This window comes from Vicugna pacos, chromosome 12 (assembly GCF_048564905.1).
Source record: "Vicugna pacos chromosome 12, VicPac4, whole genome shotgun sequence".
NCBI classification, from domain to species: domain Eukaryota; kingdom Metazoa; phylum Chordata; class Mammalia; order Artiodactyla; family Camelidae; genus Vicugna; species Vicugna pacos.
Window position 1 is genome coordinate 2809617 of NC_132998.1, and position 18617 is coordinate 2828233.

The following is an 18617-nucleotide window of genomic DNA, read 5'->3' on the forward strand; positions in this document are numbered from 1 at the left end:
AGAAATATACCCATATAAAGTTTTGGATAGATATATGTACTATGGTTAAATATACACACATATAAACAACATGGAAATATATACCTTTTTAATGTTGTTATTAAAGATGTTGATAAAATGAGATCAATTTTAAACTAGAGGACACTTAGAGACCATCTTGTCTAGACCAGGAAACTAAGCGAGTTCGGTGTTGCTGCTGTGAGTTGGCAAGCTTTCAGATGTTCTCGCAAAATTCAGATTGAACATCATCTTCTTTGCAAATTATTTCCTGTCTCCCTTTTCACACGTGCCACTGGCTGGGTGGAGTTGGTTCCTTTCATTATCTTAGTATATTCTGTGGCCGTGTGTGCCATGGCCCCGTTATGACTTAAACTGTGTACGTGGCTCTCTCCCCCTACTGCCTTTTAAGCTCCTTGAAAGCAGGGACAGTTTTCCCTCCAGCTTCATATTCTTAGGGGACAGCTCAGTGCCTGGCATGCAGTCACTGGTGGATGAATCTTCAGTGCACGAACGAGGTGGCAGAGAACTCATGGTTGCTTAGTCGTGGAGGGCAGTTAAGGGTACAGATTTTTCCAACTCAACGACCAACGACCCTTCCACTACACTTTGCTGCTTCTCTATTCTAGTTTGAATTTCATATCATAAGTGAATTCTAAACACATTTTTAAGAGGACATTTTCAGAAGCTATCAATAAACCAAAAAGCTTAATTGATATGACAGTATAGAATTCTTACCCAGGGGATGAGCAGTATAGAATATGATTTCTCAAAAAGCTACTAGCATCCAAAAACTAAAAAAAGCTTTACCTAGTCTTCCTTAATAATTTGACTTAGGATTTATATCCTTTTGATCTAGAGTGACACTCAGAACCTGGATGTTCCATATTGAAATTGCTGAAGTGTTGAGAAAAGATAACCTAAATTTGTTTTTCATGTCAATCACTGGGAACAAGGCAAGCCTTTCATGTGTGAGAAGAGATTTTGTTGGAAAGTGAAGATTTTGTTCATTCTTGAATAATACTGATTTCTTCTGTTTATAGGTATCTTGCTGGCTTCAGAAAATACCTCAGATGTAGAATACCTCTTAATATAGTAAAGGGTGTGGAATTACGAATCTGCAAAATTATACGTAGGAAATAGAAGTTCATCCCTCTCTTGGAGGATAATCATTTCCTAAAACTGAATGACTTGAGTGTCTCGATCTATCCAGATTTGTACATAGCATATCATATATCTTTTAGAGTGGAAAAGAAACTTAGAGATCCTTCTAATTTTGCAGTTGAGGAAACTGAAGCCTAAATAAGTAAAATCATTTTTCAAAGAATTGTCTCGACCAATCTGGGACCAAAGTCAAGCCCTCCTGAGTCAGAGTACACTGTTACACAGCTTCTCTGATAAACAGACTTTCAGTGATTATGTTGGAAATTTCTCCTTTTATTTACAAATGGCACTAGTTAAAATATTTTTGGCCACCATTACATTTTTTCTTTACTATATGATATTAAATATCCTACAATCTTATGTGGACAATTTCCTTATTTTACGGATAATAAATTGTGACTTAGAGACATTAGCCAGTTTACCTAAGATAAAATAGTCAAATTGAGGTAGTACTGGGAATAGAATTGAGGGCTTCTGACCTCCCAGTTCAGAGCTTATTGAGTGTGTCTCTCCTCCTGAAACTCTGCTGGGTTCTCCCATAGAACAAATTAAGCGCACGTATACGCATATCCACAAAATAGCAAGGTCAAATGTTTTTACAATTCTAGGAAGTTCATCTAAGCCTGGACTTGGAAAAATGATTAAATGTACGGTTTTCCCCCGTCTCTTGAGAACTCTTGTAGTAAGCCATTTATTTATTCATTTATTCATCAAGCATATTGATTTTTCTATTATGGATCTCAAACTGTGCCTCAAGCTGGAGATTCAGAGATGAATAATCATGAATTCGGGCCTCGCAATTTAGCAGAGGGGAAGAGAGATACAAAAAGTAAATATAGAAAACTGTTACTGGTGTGGCAAAATAAGTGAGAAAACGTTAATCAGAGGGCAGAGCAGACCAGGCCACCCGAGGGCCTGATTACCAGCTTCATTGAGTGGGCGAACTTGAAGATGGGGCAGGTGCTTCCTGGGGGTACAAGGTGGGGCCATCATTCAAGAAAGAGTGCAAGGTGAGAACCAAAGACATAATAAGATTATGAAAATAGTTTCTATAACTTCCGTGTAGGGTGTAGCAAAAGTGCCCAGGAAAATAAGGCTGGAGAAATCAGAGTTAGCAAGACGCTTGTGCTATGCCCCAGAATTGGAATTTATCCTATGAAAAATGAAAAGCCAACGATGCTTGTATACTGTAGGCTTAATTTTAGAAAGATCTGCAGTGGCAGAACGTGTGTGTTTATATGTGCATAAAGGAACAACCTAGCACATAGGGACCCTCCTGATTACTCCAGGAAAAGGTGCTAAGGATGCCTAAGCTAAGACAAAGTGAAGTGGTGGAGGAGGGCGAGAAATTAAGGGTGTGCACGAGAGGCAGAATTAGAGAAATTCAGCGAGCACAGAGATGTGGGGGGGTAGGTAATGGAAGTGGCACTGAACTAAAATTAAGAAGCTGAGTACTAATCTGGGATCTTGAATAAGGAGTATGTTTTCTAACCATCAGTTTCTCTTTTGTAAATGGCAAGGTAGGACTTTATTATTCTTGGAGTCTCTCAAAGTCAGTGTTTCTTTCTTAGATACCTGCATTGTATATAAATAGATTCCAGGGTTTCAGTAAAGTCTCCATAGTAATTATAGCTAATATTTTCTTTTTATCATATATAAGCATCATTGTGAATGTGGATTCAGTTGATCCTTATTATTACCCTTTAGGGCAGATGATAAAAGAATTCCCATTTTACAGATGAGAAGCTGAGGCATAGAGAGGTGAAATCATTTTTCAAATCACATATTTTTTTCTTTTGCATGTCTCCGTCCATTTGAGCTGCAAGAATGAAATACCAGAGACCGGGTGGCCTATAAACCGCAGAAATGTATTTCTTACAGTTCTGGAGGTTGGAAGTCTGGGATCAGGGTTCAGACTTCATGTGGTGTCCTCACATTGCAGAAGGAGTGGACTAGCTCTCAGGGGTCTCTCTTACAATAAAGTGTTAAACCTAATCATCTTCCAAAGGGCCTAACTCTTCATACCATCACCTTGTGCACTAGGTTTTCAACATTTGAGTTTTGCAGAAGCACAAACATTCAGACCATAATACTGTTCCTCTTACTCCCTGTGTAATTTCCCTTATGAAGCACTTAGATTGTACCCAACTCCTTCCTAAGTCCATTAATAAGAATATTATTGCATATTAATTGATACTGGCTTTTGTAACTAACAAACCTCCAAATCCTACTGGTTTAACACAGCCTGCTTATTTCTTGTGCGTGTTAAACCAGTGAGTGTTGGGGGGTGGACCTCTCCTCGGAGTCGCTCAGGGACACAGGCTGATGGTGGCTCTGCGGGGTCCCCTTTGGCACTGACATCTGTCTGGAAGGGGGAGAGAGAGAGTGGCCGACACAGCGGGAGGTGTTCATAGGCGTGGTCTTGAAGAAGCGTATCTCACTTGTGCCCACGTTCCATGCGTCCCACGCAAGGGAGGCTGGGAAGTGTAGTCTAGTCGTGTGCCCAGGAAGAAGGAAAAAGGAGGCCTGGTGAATAGGTTGATGCTCTCTTTCCAAGCTGGGACTCAAACCCAGACCACCTGACTTCAGAGTCCTCACCCGCACCGCTCTGCTGTGCTCTTACCTTTTGGACTTGGGTGTTCTCATGGAATCAACAGCAATCAAACTGTTTTGTACATAAAGCAATATGAAGACGCAGGTTGACTTTATAATGAATATTACACGGTCCAGTTAAGATGAGTGACTTCACAGAGATAAGAAATATGTCCAAAATACAGATTTCATAAACTCTCGTACGGGAATCTTATTAATCATAAAGGAACAGTGTGATTCTCAGCGTGTAGGAATTGGAGATGTTCTGATTCTTCACACTTTGGGGGTATAACTTGGGATTAAACAGGAAATCCACTTTTAAACTTTTGCCATTGTAAACATTTTTAAAAAATACATTGGATCATTTTACCTGCAGAGTAATTGGCCATGGCCTTGGGGTCATCTTTTGAAGTGTCCGTTTCCACTATGAGGTAAATATAGAAAGTGAGGCTTGAATTGTGAACTTCCCAGATCCTACTTTGAAGGTGGAAATCTGTCTCTTGCTCTTAAAAGTAGGGGTAGAGGATACTTCTGGTTGATAATTAGCTTTTGTTAATTATAACTTTAATTTTAAGAAGAGAAATATCCCAGTCAGTGCTTTTGGGGTCAAAGAACAGAGACATCATCAAATTACCTCAGGGGAAGAGGGGCTCACTGAAAGCCCATCTATGGAACATGTCAGGAGCTGCGGTCAGGGAAGCAGACACAAGGCAGCTGGTGGAAGTGCCGCTTTCTTGTCCCTTCCCTCCGCCATGTGCTTAGCTCCCTCTTCCGCCTCCTCCAAGTCCCGTCTCTCAGCACCAGGAGGCAGGGGCTCACACAGAGCTCGCCTCCGGTCACCTGACTCCTGATGCCAAATGACCTCTGGGCTCAGGAGTCCACTTCCATGTGGCAGTTCTGTGACTTTTCCTTCTGATTTCCCGAAAGATGGATTGCATTGCTCCACTTTTTCAGAGCAGGCCTTACAAGCAGAAGTTTCTGGACAACTGATAAGGAGACCAGTAGTCCTGACATTCACCTCCCTCAACATCACTTGTCATGTAAGATGTGGACTTGGGTGTTCCTGCGTGAGCTGAGGGGCAGTGCATCTAAAGCTCCCCCAAGCGCATCTCCTGTTCTGCCTCTTCCTCTTCACGCAGACCGAGGGACGTCCTCTGGCTGAGAGTTCCCTTCTCTTGATGGAGACCGCACTGTTACTAGGACTGCTACCCTTTAGTGGCAATCTGTCCCCCCCCCCCCCATTTTATTTTTTGCTCCATAAAACTGGAGCAGTTTTAGAAAACAAGCTTTGTAAAAATGTCTCTGGCATTTGGTTAGTTCCTTCCCGATCATCCTGACTTCATAAATTATGTGAACTTTTGAAATTTCATTGAGCTTTTTAAATGGTCATTTCTTTTAATTAGATTGCTTCAGCATGAAAGTCTGAAACTGTGCCCTATTTTTCCATTCTAATGAATTAAAGTGAGAAATTAGCTGTCTCTTAAGGTTTTTGTTTCAGCACATTTTTACAGCAACCCAAATCCACTAACTAGCTTGCATTTCAGGTGCCTATCGGTGCATGCAGGTGATGCTTTATTTCTGCTTAGGTGTAATGCACACCTCTGGGGAGCTAGTCAGGCTGGGTAAAACTATTAAATAGGAGTGTATGGAGACAAACAAAATTTCAGAATCAATGAGACAAATCAGAATACAAATAAGAACTGAAATCTAATGGAGAGGAAACCAAGTAGGAAAAATTCACAATTTGATGCTAAATTTACTCTCTTCTGTAACTTGTCTCAGATTAAATTTTTTTTACATGCATCTCATGTCAACACAATTAAGTATATATAGAGAGAGACTTTTTGAAATATGAAGTTAGAACTTTCATAGGATGTAGATAACTTTCCCTAATAGCTCTGTTTTTTAAATTTATATATGTTGCATCATTTTGATATTTGTTAGCTACATGAAGAAAGATAACATTTAAGTAATGCTATACCATTGAAAAGCAGTCTCACATACATTATCTCATTTGGTCTTCATGTGGAGCCATTTTAGAGATGAACAAACCAGCGCTTTGAAAGGTGAATGGACTTAAGCTTCTGCTCTCGTGTAGGTCGTGGCAGACTCGCACGGAGGTATTTCAGTCCCAGAGCCCATGTCTTTTTGAGGCCACCACGCATTGCTTGTAGGGACAGTGTGCTGTCCTGCCCGTCATCTGGAAGTGCAGTCTGTGGCATGTGCATGGAGCTCTTAGAGAAGGAATTACATGATGGTGTTTAAGATCATGGTTTCTGGAAGCAAACTGCCTATATTCTCATCTCTGGTTTTGTCTCTTACCAGCTATTTTAACCATGAGTAAGTTACTTGCCATTTCCGTGGCTCAGTTTAAACTAAGGATAAACTGGGGGTAATTAGCTTCCTCTTTAATGGTTGCTGTGATGATAAAATGGAATAATCCTTGCGATGCGGTGAATATTCAATAGGTGTTACCAATTGCTGTTATTCCTGAAGCTGTTTCCAGAATGAATGAATTATTCATACACACAGAATGCAATATGCAGTGTTTTGTGCTCCTATTAATCAAAGACCAGTACCCACTACTCAAAATGATCTGTATACATAGTATTCTACTGGGAACCCATTTTTCACACTTGTGTATTTATAGCTGTTTTATAGGTGATGAATAAAATGTGACCATATGAACACATGTATAAATGTATGTGTATATAATTATATATTAGCATGTGTGTATATATATAATTTTTTAAAATTTATGCACACATACAAACCAAATGCTATTTAATTCAGTTTCTTACAGAGAAGGTAAAAAGCAGTTGGAAACAAAGGTTTTGCTAATATGCCTTATAGGACTTCATGCCAAAATATTCCAGTCATAATAGCTTTGCAGAATATTTAAGAATCTTGAGATATAATTTTAGAGGCAGTCACTTAAGGCCATGTTTCTGGGGAACCAACAGGGCCAGATCCTGTTGTTGAAATGAGATGTAGGAGTACTAAGCTTGGAAGGCAACAGTTAGAGCTGGACAGGACCCTGGTATTCCTATTTTCATGAGAATTAAACTTTTGTGTATCCAGTGTCATTTCCCAAAAAATGTAGGCGGCAACTCTTTGTGTTTCTGCATCACATCCAGGGAGGAAAAAACAACAGAAAGGTGTGTTTTTGTTGTCTTGGTCTATCTTTTGTGACTTGGCAGTGGTGGCATGAAGAAAATTTTTAGTTTGTTCTTTTTTTCATTTAAATCTTCTCCAGGGGGTCTTGTATCATTTGAGTACGATGCTTACTGATTGTCTGGGAAGCTATTTTGTTAATTTGGAAAGCCCTAATATTTAATTAGGTTAGTTTATCATGAGCCCTGACTCTGTGTAGAGAATTCTAGTAACTGCTAGAGTTTTTTTTTTTTTTTTACAGTCTCATTAACCTTTTAAAGGAAAACCGCAGGAATTAGTTTTACCTTCTTAAATTGCTTGTTCACCATTTATTAAACAAATACCACATACTGAGTTGTTTACATGAAAAATTAGTCTTTGTCTACAAGAATTTGGTGATCATAAAAAGTTAAGGTATACAGCAGACAAATAAGAAAACCATGTATGTGTCTATGTATGCCACGCCAAGGTGACCTAAAATTCCCTAGAAGATTCATTTCCCTGTTTTAGGGTATTTCACTTATCATATTTACTGGCACTTTTTAAAACATTAACCAGTCAATATTCTCCCTATCCCTGCCTTCAAACCCTTTGAGTGCAGGATTATCCATCCATCCATCCATCCATCCATCCAACCATCCATCCATCCACCCACACACCCACGTCTACCTATCTATCATCTATTCTATTTTTAAAAGGTTAATTATTCCTCTGTCATTCCCCCACAAAAAGCTTCACAACTTTAATTTTAATAAGGAGAGCAAAAGCTAACAAGAGATTTTTCACAAAATCCTATTTCTCACAAGGAAACCCAACCTGTGTGTATGCATTTTATTCGTAGGCAGTGAAGAGAAAGGTCAGGGCAGAAAAGCCTTGGGTCTGTAAGTTCTGCTCTTTCACGTGGCCTTTATTATTAAGCCCTTAACATTTGGTCCCATGTTCTCTGAAGGGAGACACACCTCTCTCCTTCCCGGTGCAGCTCATTCCTCATCCTTTTCTTCGTTGTCCCCTACGGGCATCATTCCACCTCCTTGCTCCTCAAAGAAGAAAGAAGCACACTTTCTTCATCAGAGCTCTGACACACTGAGCTTAGCCAACACAACTCTTATTGTAAAATAATTCTTTCCAAGTCTTTGAATTCTGTGAACATCTAAAGAACATTTTCTTGTTTCTAGTCACTCTGCATTGACTCAAATAAACTGGAACAATCTGGGTTTTGGGCTATCACGCTCCACTGACTTGTCCTCTGACTAACACGTTTGGAAGAACACGTTCTATTGCACAACCTGGGAAGCGGTGGGAAGTACTGCCGTGCAGTCAGGGTAGGGTTTTGCGGCGGAAACAGACCGCCACCGCATTTTAGGGACCTGCAACACCTCAAGAGTTGTTTGTCCCTCGCAGGCCCATCGTGGTTGGTGGGGACTCGAGTCCAGCTCTCTTCACCTGGGATTCAGGTTCATACAGTCCCCACTATAAAGAACGTGTTGGGGGGGGGGGGATCATAGGATTGACCAATATATTAAAGTGTTATTTTGATTCATAAATTTGCAGCTTTGGGTTTGGCTAAGTGAACCATGATAGATCCCTAAAGCCTTAAGATTAAACGTGTGTATCGACATAAAAATGACAGTTTAGATTCGTATTTTTTGGCATGGAAGATGCCCAGGGCATATTTTTTTTTATCAAAATGTAGGAAACAAAATCATTGGTGTCATGGAATCCCATTCATAGAAAATCAGACTTGCATTTCTACTTGTGTACAGTATGCAAGGAGAGCTATCTGGAAAAATGTTCCTCAAAACATGGAAGATGGTTAGCTCTGAGTGGTAAGGTTTCAGGGGATTTCTTACTTCCTAATTTGTACCTATCTGAAATCTTTATTCTTTTACAATAACGTTTTACCAAAAAAAAAAAAAAAGGCCATAATTGATTGCCCTGGGTTGTGGGGAGGAATCTGGTGAAAGACACATTCGCCATTAAAGTACCCACACAGACTGATGTCCTTTGCTTTTGCTGGTAAGTTACTTTTAGCTTTCATTTCTTTGGCCAAAGCAAGTCACATCACCACATCTAAATGTAATTCATGGGGTGGAGAAATACGACTTTTCTTGTCAGGCAGAGTAGAATTTGGCCTTTTGATACTGGCATTGGGAGGGGGAAGCCAGATGCAGATTTTTCACCTGCTCATTTTTCCCCCCACTGTCTGATAAAATCTCCTCATAACAGAGATGGTAAAATGGCCTTGATAGATGCTGAAATGGCACATCTTTCTCAGGGGAGATCACCTCACTGTGTACGCCTGGCTTCTGCCGTTGTGTGGAAGGGACAAGAAGAGAGCCCAGCCACCATGCAGCTCTCCCTGAAACTGTCTCAGCTCAGTGCTCTGCCCAACAGCCTCACTGTCTGAAGGAGGCCTCATAATCTCATCTCTAATGTGACTTCCATTCAAAGACTTGCAGGACAAATCTCATCATGACTCAACATCTCTGTTTCCCTAAGTTGCTATCAGAAGTCCAAGCATCCCAAATAATCTGCCATCACACAGATGTTCTCCCCCATGTGCTGTAACCCCACCCCCTCTGCATCTCCTGCGTCCTCTAGTTTCCGGTGTGCATCAGCCACCTCCCTGCCGGTGAGTCCTACTGCTCCTTCACAAGAAACTGACTTTTCCTCTTTGAGATGTCTATTTCATATTCTGATTTTTCTTCTCAAACATCTCTCGTATTTCATAGCAAAATGAGTCTGATACAAAACTCTGTCATTTTCTCACCACCTAATCCCCTCACACCACCCAGACTCTATTCACCTACCCCACCTTCACTTTTGTTAAAATGGATTAAATGTCCCCATGACAACCCAGTACCAACCTCCCAGATGCCCTCAGTCTTGATTCCATTTTCCTCTCAAGAACATTCTTTCCTAATTCCTCACTTTCTCTCCTATATTGTCAGTTTCTCTTTCTTCCAGATTATTCCAGCGAGCAAGCACGCCTTTATGGCAGCCATTAAAAAGAAGTTCAGTGACCCTTTGCTTCATTCCAGCTGTTGCTTCATTTCCTTCTTCCCTTCCCGGAAAAAAGTTCCTTGGAACAAATTTTTATTATTGTCTGCACAGTTTTACATCTCATTCCCTAATAAAGTTACTTTAATCATGCTCTTATTTTCATCTTGCCACTAAAATGATTTTTACCAGGATCAATGCTAATAATAGCGAACGCAGGGTGCCTGCTCTGAGGCAGGCAGTGTTCGAAACACTTTATACATAGTAACTCATTGAATCCTCCAACCGCCCATAGGACGATGGTGCTATTAGTACATCCCTCTGAGGTATGAAAAAGTGCTAGTCAGAGGTACTTGCTGATTTGCCCAAGGTGACACTGCTGTTAGGAGGAGCTGAGATTTGAACCCAGCTACTCTGGTTTCTGGAGGCTATGTTCTGAACTGCTCCATCATATTACTTTTTTAGTGGACAGTTATTTCTCTTCATTTATTAAATCTTTCAGCAGCATTTGGCATAAGTGATCAATGCCTCCTTCTTGAAATATTTTATTCTTGGGTTTTCCATGGCTTTATCTCATGTTCTTTTCCTCTTATCTCATGCACTGCTTCTTCTCCGTCTTTTTTGCTGTCTTCTCCTTCCGGGTTTAGCTTTTGGACGACTCTCTCCCTGCTTCACTGTTGGTAGCTTTGCCCTGGTAACTTGGTCCAGTGCAGGGCTTCAAATACCACCTGTCAACCTAGATCTCTTAGGTGTGTCTGCAGCCCAGGTCTCTTCCCTGAGCTCCATTTCACAAATGTCGCTGCCTGGTTTACATCTTTCCTTGCGTGTCTTGTAAGAGTCTCAGACTTAACACAGACAAAATGTACTGTGGTCACTCTGACCCAACCCAACTTTTGCCAAACTCCCCTTTCCCAGGGCTCCTGTGTCTACCTGAACCACCAACTTTGAATTCCTCAGGACAAGGATAGGAGTAACCCTTGGTTCTTCTTTCCCTCACAGCTCACATGCAGTCCATTAGCAAAGTCAAGCCAACTCTTCACTGAAACACCCCCGCCCGCTACTTCTTCCCAGCTCTGCCGCCGGTAGCCTACGTCCCATCCTTTATCACCGGAACTCCTGCACCCCCTTCCTAGCCGGTCTCCCTGATCCTCTCTTGCTTTCCTCGGTCCATTCTCTAAAGAGCAGTCTGAGCAAACTTCTAATGAATGAGATGACAGCATTTCCACCCAAAGGCTTTCCCTTGCAATGAGAATAAAATCCAGCCTCCTTCCCGTGTCATCCCCGCCCAGACACCCCCTTCCTGTGCCGCGTTTTCCTCGGCCTCTCGGTGGATCAGCCACGCCGGTCGTCTTGCTGTCCTGGGAACACACCCCACATCACCCCATTTTAGAACCTTGTCATTTGCTGCTCCTTCTCTTTGGAAAGCTCTTCCTTTTTTAGCTCTTTATAGTGGCCACTTCCTTCTCATCACTCAGGCCATCATTCAGGTGACCTCCTCAGAGGGGTCTTCCCTGAGACTCTCAGAGAAACCTGCCTTCCTTCCCAGCCTGATTATTCCCAGTCACTTCACTGCATTTCCTCCCAGGAGCTAGAACGCCTAATGCTGTCTTAATCATTAACACCTATTCATTATTTGTTTCCTCCACAGGAATATGAGCTCTTTGCGGGGAGAGTCTGTGTCCTCCTTATGCGTTGTTGCATCCCCAGTACTCAAAGCTGTATCTCATATGTAGTATTGACTCAGTTGAAACGCAACTGAGTGTGGTTCAGCGTAGAAAGCAGGATATTGACTTGTATATTACATAAAGCTTTCAGTAAATTAAAACAAACTGAACCATCCTTAGCTAAGAAAATATTTTCTAGAGCCAGAGTGTAGGAACAGTCTGGCTCTCAGGTTGTTAGCTTTTGTAGAGGTAGCCTGGTGTTGGAATCAAAAACAGAGAATTCTCCACGTGTACCTATTGTGGCAGAAAAATCTTTGCGACATTGGAAATGGTATCTGCTTCTTGAAAGTTCTTTTGAGGATTTTGTTCACAACTGTATGTCATATCTAAGTTTCTTGGTCTCACATGAGGGGTGAGGTGGACACCATATGTGATTTGTTCTCTAAGACAAATCCAAGCTATCTAACTTGAGTCACTGGCCAGTGGTTCCTCATCTCTAAGGAGAAGATTAATATAAATGCATGATGTACTGATCTCACTTACAAAATGGGTCTCAGTATGTTTATAACATGAAACAACTTCAAATCTCCTACTTTTCTATTTGTCTGTTTTTGTATCAATCACATGCTTTAAAATTTCTGAAAGCATAGTGTTTCAACACGTTTTTGATTTTAAGCCGTTTTTATTTTTGGCAGATGAAACTTCTGCTTTATCATTTCACAGTAGTGTTAATAGTTTGAAGTAGAAATGCTGAGGTGAAAAACAAAAAAACAAAAAAACCCCAAAAAACAATGAAGGCAAACTCGAACTCTATCATGATGTGGTAAGTGGGGTCCAAAAATTTCAATCGCCCAAAAATATTTCAGTAGCCTTACTGTGAGGTTAAGAAAGTGGGCGAGGGAGCCTCACTGCTTAGTGGACTGGGTTTTCCATTCGAGGTATAAATCCATCCAAGTTCTGGTTGTGGCTATTGCCATTTGGTGGCCTTTGTCCCCTCAGGCAAAACTGAAGGGAGAGATTTGTGGGTCTTGAGACTGAATGGGATTTTCAGGAAAATGGCAGCAATTTCAGAAATCATCCAATTTGTTCATTTCCAGGGAAAAATCCTGAGGAGGTGGATTCCCCCTTCTGCCTCCTTGTTCCTGAAAAGCAGTTCCCGGCCTGGCCCTTCCGCTCAGCCCTAGAAGAAGAATATAACCTTTATCAACCCCGCCCACCTTAAGTCTCATCTCAGCCCCAGAACAGAGCACTTTGTCCAGGGGGTTATCTTATTTTGATAAACATGTTGAACAAAAAGATGTTTTAAAAAAAAGTCATATGCAAATAAGTATGTTTTTGATGGTACCACGTATTGCCTCTATATTTTAGACTCTTCCAACAGCTCATTCTAATCTAGTCACTAATTGTTCCTGCTTCACCAAGCATTTACTGATGGAAATGGTCCTACCACATTTAGGAAGGAAATCAAATCTGCATTGTGGAGTCAGCATCATTGTATTTCTAGTTTCATGCATGGTGGCTCCCTTATAGAGCTATATTTAATGTGCCTCTAATTAAAAAAAAAGGGGGGGTCTCCATGGCTTTCTCAGCATTGTCTCATTTTTTGTTTTTGTCCATGCAGCTCACCATGTTAAAACGGGCACTTGCGAGGTGGTGGCCCTCCACAGATGCTGTAATAAGAACAAGATAGAAGAACGGTCACAAACAGTCAAGTGCTCCTGCTTCCCCGGCCAGGTGGCAGGCACCACACGAGCTGCTCCGTCGTGCGTGGATGGTGAGGCTTCTTCCGATGCTCGTCGTGCTAGTGTAGCTGGGGCTGCTCAGAACCGGAAGCCTGCTGTCAGGCTGATGACTGGGCTCAGTCCTGGGGGACCACACCATAAATCACGTGGTACATACGAGGACATCTGGGGAGAATACTGGAATCTAAAATATGCTGGAAGAAGTTTAAGATCTTAAGCAATATGCAGCTTTGTGGCAAAAAGCATTATGAAGAGGTTGCAACGAGTCCATGCGCTTCTCACTTTGATACCATGAAATACTGATGTGCCTGTGGAGAGCGAGTGTATGTGTGTAAATATATTGGCAAAGGAAAGATGAAGATAGATGATTAAATAATATGGGTACCTCAACCCATGCATGGTTCCTAACGATGAAAAAATAAATACCATACATATTAGGGAGTGTTTAGTTATGGCCAGAACTCACCTGAAATATTGTTATAGAGACTCATAAAAAACATTCTTTATTGGAGGATGCACCTAATTACAATAGGCCATAAATATTTATGCAGGGCTATATAATTGATGTTATCATAAATAATAATTTAAGTGCTTACATTAGCCTGGTGCATTCCTTGTGATGATGATTACTGACCACGGTTAAAAAAAAATTACGTTGACTCCAACACCTTCCTGATTTTAGCCTACTGGCGGAAAATATTACATTGATTATAAAATATTGATTCCAAACTGATCATGGACTCATTTCCTTATATGTTTGTGTAAATCAGTACATGCATACATCCACATAGTTTCTTTCCAATACCTTAGTTTTCATGAAGCTTATATGTTTGCATGAAGAAATCCTTAAAAAATGTGCCCATCATTAACAGTACTGTATTATACACTTAACATGCGATCTACCTTCTTAAAGTGTTAAGTATTCTTTCCATAATAAAATTTTTAAAAAATGTTTTTAGTCTGAAAATCTAGATTTATTCCCTTTGGACAAAAAAAAAAAAAAAAGAAGCATGCTTTAAAACGTAATCTACCCACTGGTGGGAAAAACAGGCGGCTTTTGTTCCTCTTTAAATGTGCTCCCATAGCATTAACAAGGCCAAAAAGAAAATAAAGAAAATATTGAATTGATTTTCCCGTCTCTCGAAGCTTCAATAGTGGAACAGAAATGGTGGTGCCATATGCAACCGTGTCTTGAGGGAGAGGAATGCAAAGTCCTGCCGGATCGGAAAGGATGGAGCTGCTCCTCGGGGAATAAGGTGAAAACAACAAGGGTGAGTGCACAGCCGCCTCGGGAAGGTGGGGAAGCAGAAGTCCTCTGAATTCACAGCGCTGGGAGCTTGTGCGATGACGTCTTTAAGCGGTGGTTGCGGGATGAGAGAGCACTGCTTCCATAGTACATTTGTCCCCATTTTCTCCTTAATTCACTTTTTTCCATAGCACATTTTAATTTCACTCAGAATAACATCTTCTGTAGATTGCCGTCAACTGTCATGTTATCTAACACATAGTTTGTTCGTGCACAGGTACTCACAGTAAGGTGCACCCCCCCCCCCCCACCGAGGGTGCACGTTAAAGGCTGGGAAGGTGGCCCTAACCCCTCATTATTCAGCCGCATAGTAATCTGAATACATTCTGAAAAAAAGGAGATTTATATATGAGTCAATAAACACTTCCCGACTAAGATTCTTTCATTTTTGTCAAAGTAATTATTTTGATCCTCCTGATTTCTGGATCAATAAATAGTTTTCTAATGGTCAAGACTGTAATCATCATAATGAGTTACCAAGAGGAGTTTTCACATCTCAGGGTCAATATGAAAGAAATGCTCTGCAGACAGTGATGCACTTAGCTTGCAATGAGTGGTTTCTCAGGGAGAGGAGAGAAGTGGAAAATAGTTAGCTGTATTCTTTGAGTTTTCTAATTACCTCAGTGGATATTTCTGGACTGTAAGAATTTAAATTCTTTGTGGAATCAGCAAATGAAAGTTCTGTCTTATTTTGCTTTTTGCTCCAAGGGGAAAGCTGACTATTGATTAGAATTGGATAATTAGGGACTAGAACAGAAGAATGTTTTGTAAAAAGTAACATAAAACTAGGGATGGGTTAATTTACAATATTGTTTAGCAACGGCAGTTTTTAAAAACTTTGTCGGGACATATTCAAGAGGATTATTTTAAAATCCCATCAGATATATAATGTTGCGTAATATCTTTAGTCTACTGACTATTCAGACATACACAGAAATAAGCAAGTTTATCATAAATAATAACTTTATATTTTGTCAAATTTTTCGTGACTCTTAACTTGTCGGTTAAATGCTCACACGCCTTTCCAAAACCCATGGAGGGCATGATCAGTTAATGAGAATTGTTTTATTCAGTTAGCACATGGTACAATCCATATTGATTTGTTAAAACCATTCTGGCAATGTGAAATTTCCATATAAGCCATTTATAGCATGAAAAAAATTTTTTACTAACACTATTAATCCTTAATTTAAAATAGCATGCATAGAAATTCCTGAAGATTTAAGATTTTGAAAGTTTTAAAAAATAGTGAGCTATGTCTAAATTCTGCCTTTAATATGTCAGTAGACACGAAGAAGCTAACATTTATTAGATACTTAAAACATATGCCATATACTGAATAATGTGTTTCATGTCAATTAGCTCATTTCATCCTCTTAATAGCCCTGTGAGGAAGGTAATATTATTATCTCCTTTTTACAGCTGAGTAAACGAAAACTTCAAAGTGTTAAGTGACTTCTCAAGGTCATTCAGCTCATTAATGGGAAGTTAGGGTTCAGACCATACATTTTCATTCCTGAACCTACTCTTTTAACCTGTAGTTTATACTAGGTCATTTATCTTATTCAATAAGTAATAGTGATGAAAGTTTTTCTATAATTCTGTTCATATGAGGTAGACCTTTATCACTATTTCTAACTGTTTGGATCACTGAAATGAAAAGGTTCAAGACCATGTGATCTAAATTCTCATAATAAATTCTTTCAGAAGTGTTGCTTCACTCCCTGTTGGGCTGTATTCTCAATAGTCCAAACTTTAAATTGACGACTTAGCTTCAAAAATTCCTCATAATATGGTGAAACCAGATGGATGAGAACTCATGAGCAGAGATGACCACATCTAGGTCCTCTGGTTTGTTTCCATTGTAAGGTGGTACCCCACATACAGTGGAGCGCCCTTTCTATTTTTCCTTCATCTCTCTTGCCCCAGAGACACCTGTTAATGAAAGACCTCTTTGAAGAGATTGTAGAGAGGTTTCATGCGTAAGTAGGTATTCGTATGAAATTATTTTTAAGATTCCTCCCAACCCTGAGAGTCTATGATTCTCATTTAAAAAGGAAAAATCATTATGTGTAAGAGAAGGAGGAGACTTGAGAGAAGGAGCTTCTTGAGCACAATCAAAGCAAATTATTATTATTTTTTTTCCTTCACAAGAAAAAAGATTGCTCGTGAAAATGAAGCTACTTAGATATTTTCAACCAAAGGGTCACCAGGGCATTTCAACTGGCTAGGCAAAATGATGTTTAATTATGAACGTTAGTTTGGCTCACAAAGTCCAGTTTGGGTGAATTTCCCTGAGGCCCCAAAGAAGCAAAGTTTCCAGCGTCATCAGGTTATTATGGTTCCTCCATTTCCATGGAGATAGTCCCAAAAGTATAGGCGATAAGAAAAATTCTTGAAATCGTTCTGGCACATTACTTTGCCCACAGTGGAAGTGTCGGAAAGAGGTAGTTTTTGCCACATATAAACAGCAGCAACATTATTGAGAAGAAATTGGATCGTTATTTTCATCATTGGTGTTACTGTCCACTTGCCAGGCTGTAGTAAGGCGGCCATGGCTGTAGTGAGCCAGGAAGCCAGGGAAGCCCTGATTTGGCAGGTCCTCGCCACAAAGGGGGAAGTGTAGAAGTTCATCAGGAATAGGTTACCAAGTAACTGAAGAGCTGCTCTCAGCCAAAAGCTATTTGGGTTTCTTATGCGGGATATGTTGGTCTTGTGGGATTATCACTGCAAGCAAAATGGCTTGAGAAATGATTAAAATTTGCAATAATGGACACCCTCCCTCATAATTGCTCATATCCAATCTGGAGTGCTTTGGTAGACTGAACGTTAGGGAAAGAGCAGTCAGCCAAAAGCAGCAATGAGGCTTGTTTGGCCTTGGCAGAGATGCACGATACTTTCCAGAACTGACTACAGATCAGGGGTTGGGTGAATTCCTCATTTAAGACTAATTTGGAATTTATATTGTACTTCCCATAAATGCTAATTATATCCTCCTTCTGTCTTTGTACTAGATTCAGGAAGCTTATTGTTCTAACCCATTTTCTAGTTGTCCTAACAAGGGGAAAAGGCAAAGAACAGACAGCCTTTTTGGAACATCAGTATTTTGCATACATGCTCTTCAAAACCCCAAACATTTAATCTGGAGAGAAAGGAGGATGCAAACCTTTGTCTCACTTAAAGGTGAAAACTTACGACTGCATCTGACATCTGTAACCATCCACTATATTACCTTAAAGAACTCCAAAGTCAGAAAGAAAGCAAGGAAAGGTCGTGAAAGCCTTTTGATTTCAAACTCACTTTCAAAGATAAATAATAAAGAACTTTTCAAGGAGTCTTAATAAAAGAATAGTCTTGCCAGTGTGAAAGAGCACATAATTATGTGCTAATTATATGATATGAAAGACGCAGAGGGGAAAGGTGCTGTAGGAACTTGTAAGAGTTGAGGAAAAAAACTTTGATAACATCGTTGGAATCCTCAGGAAAAAAAAGACTGTGATTCACTTCTTTTAATGTTTGGACATTCTTTCTCTGTGGAATATCTACTAAAAGAAGTCACATTCTGCTTTTAGGATTTACAGCCCTTAGCCATTAGTGTGAACTCCAGACCCCAGTGGTCATGCAGCTTTTATTGTCTGGTTCTTACATAAGGAAAAGTGAACTTCACTTGATATTATGAAGATTTTATATTTTCATTAGAAATATTATCGTTATGAATCATGAATCCTAGATCTATTTATTTTTCATATGCGTAAGAAGACATTTTCTGAGTAATTTTTAACCAATTGGAATTCTTTCATCTTTACTCATTTACTTAAAGTGCCTTAAGCAGACAAGAGCACTGTAATTTTTTAATGTCCCTTCAAATATAATTGGATTTTAAGGGTATGAATACGATTTTATTTTGTTGTATAATGCAGTGAAAATCAATCAATATTAAAAATTTTCTGTGCATAAATATTCTTTATTAAGAATGCTCATATATGATCAAAGCAACAA

The 18617-nt window shown here is 40.0% G+C and overlaps 1 protein-coding gene across 10 annotated transcripts in view; it reads left to right on the forward strand.

The window, feature by feature from the left end:
* TAFA2 (TAFA chemokine like family member 2) overlaps positions 1-18617 on the forward strand; it is a 528067-nt gene that overhangs the window by 468754 nt on the left and 40696 nt on the right. For all 10 annotated transcript variants that reach the window (XR_012078767.1, XR_012078766.1, XM_072973860.1 and 7 more), the window contains 2 exons: positions 13192-13344; positions 14459-14583. Coding sequence is in view for 8 of the 10 variants with exons in the window: in XM_072973860.1 (XP_072829961.1) it covers positions 13192-13344; positions 14459-14583 (278 nt within the window). In the remaining 2 variants the exon portion in view is untranslated. The remainder of the gene's footprint in view (positions 1-13191; positions 13345-14458; positions 14584-18617) is intronic.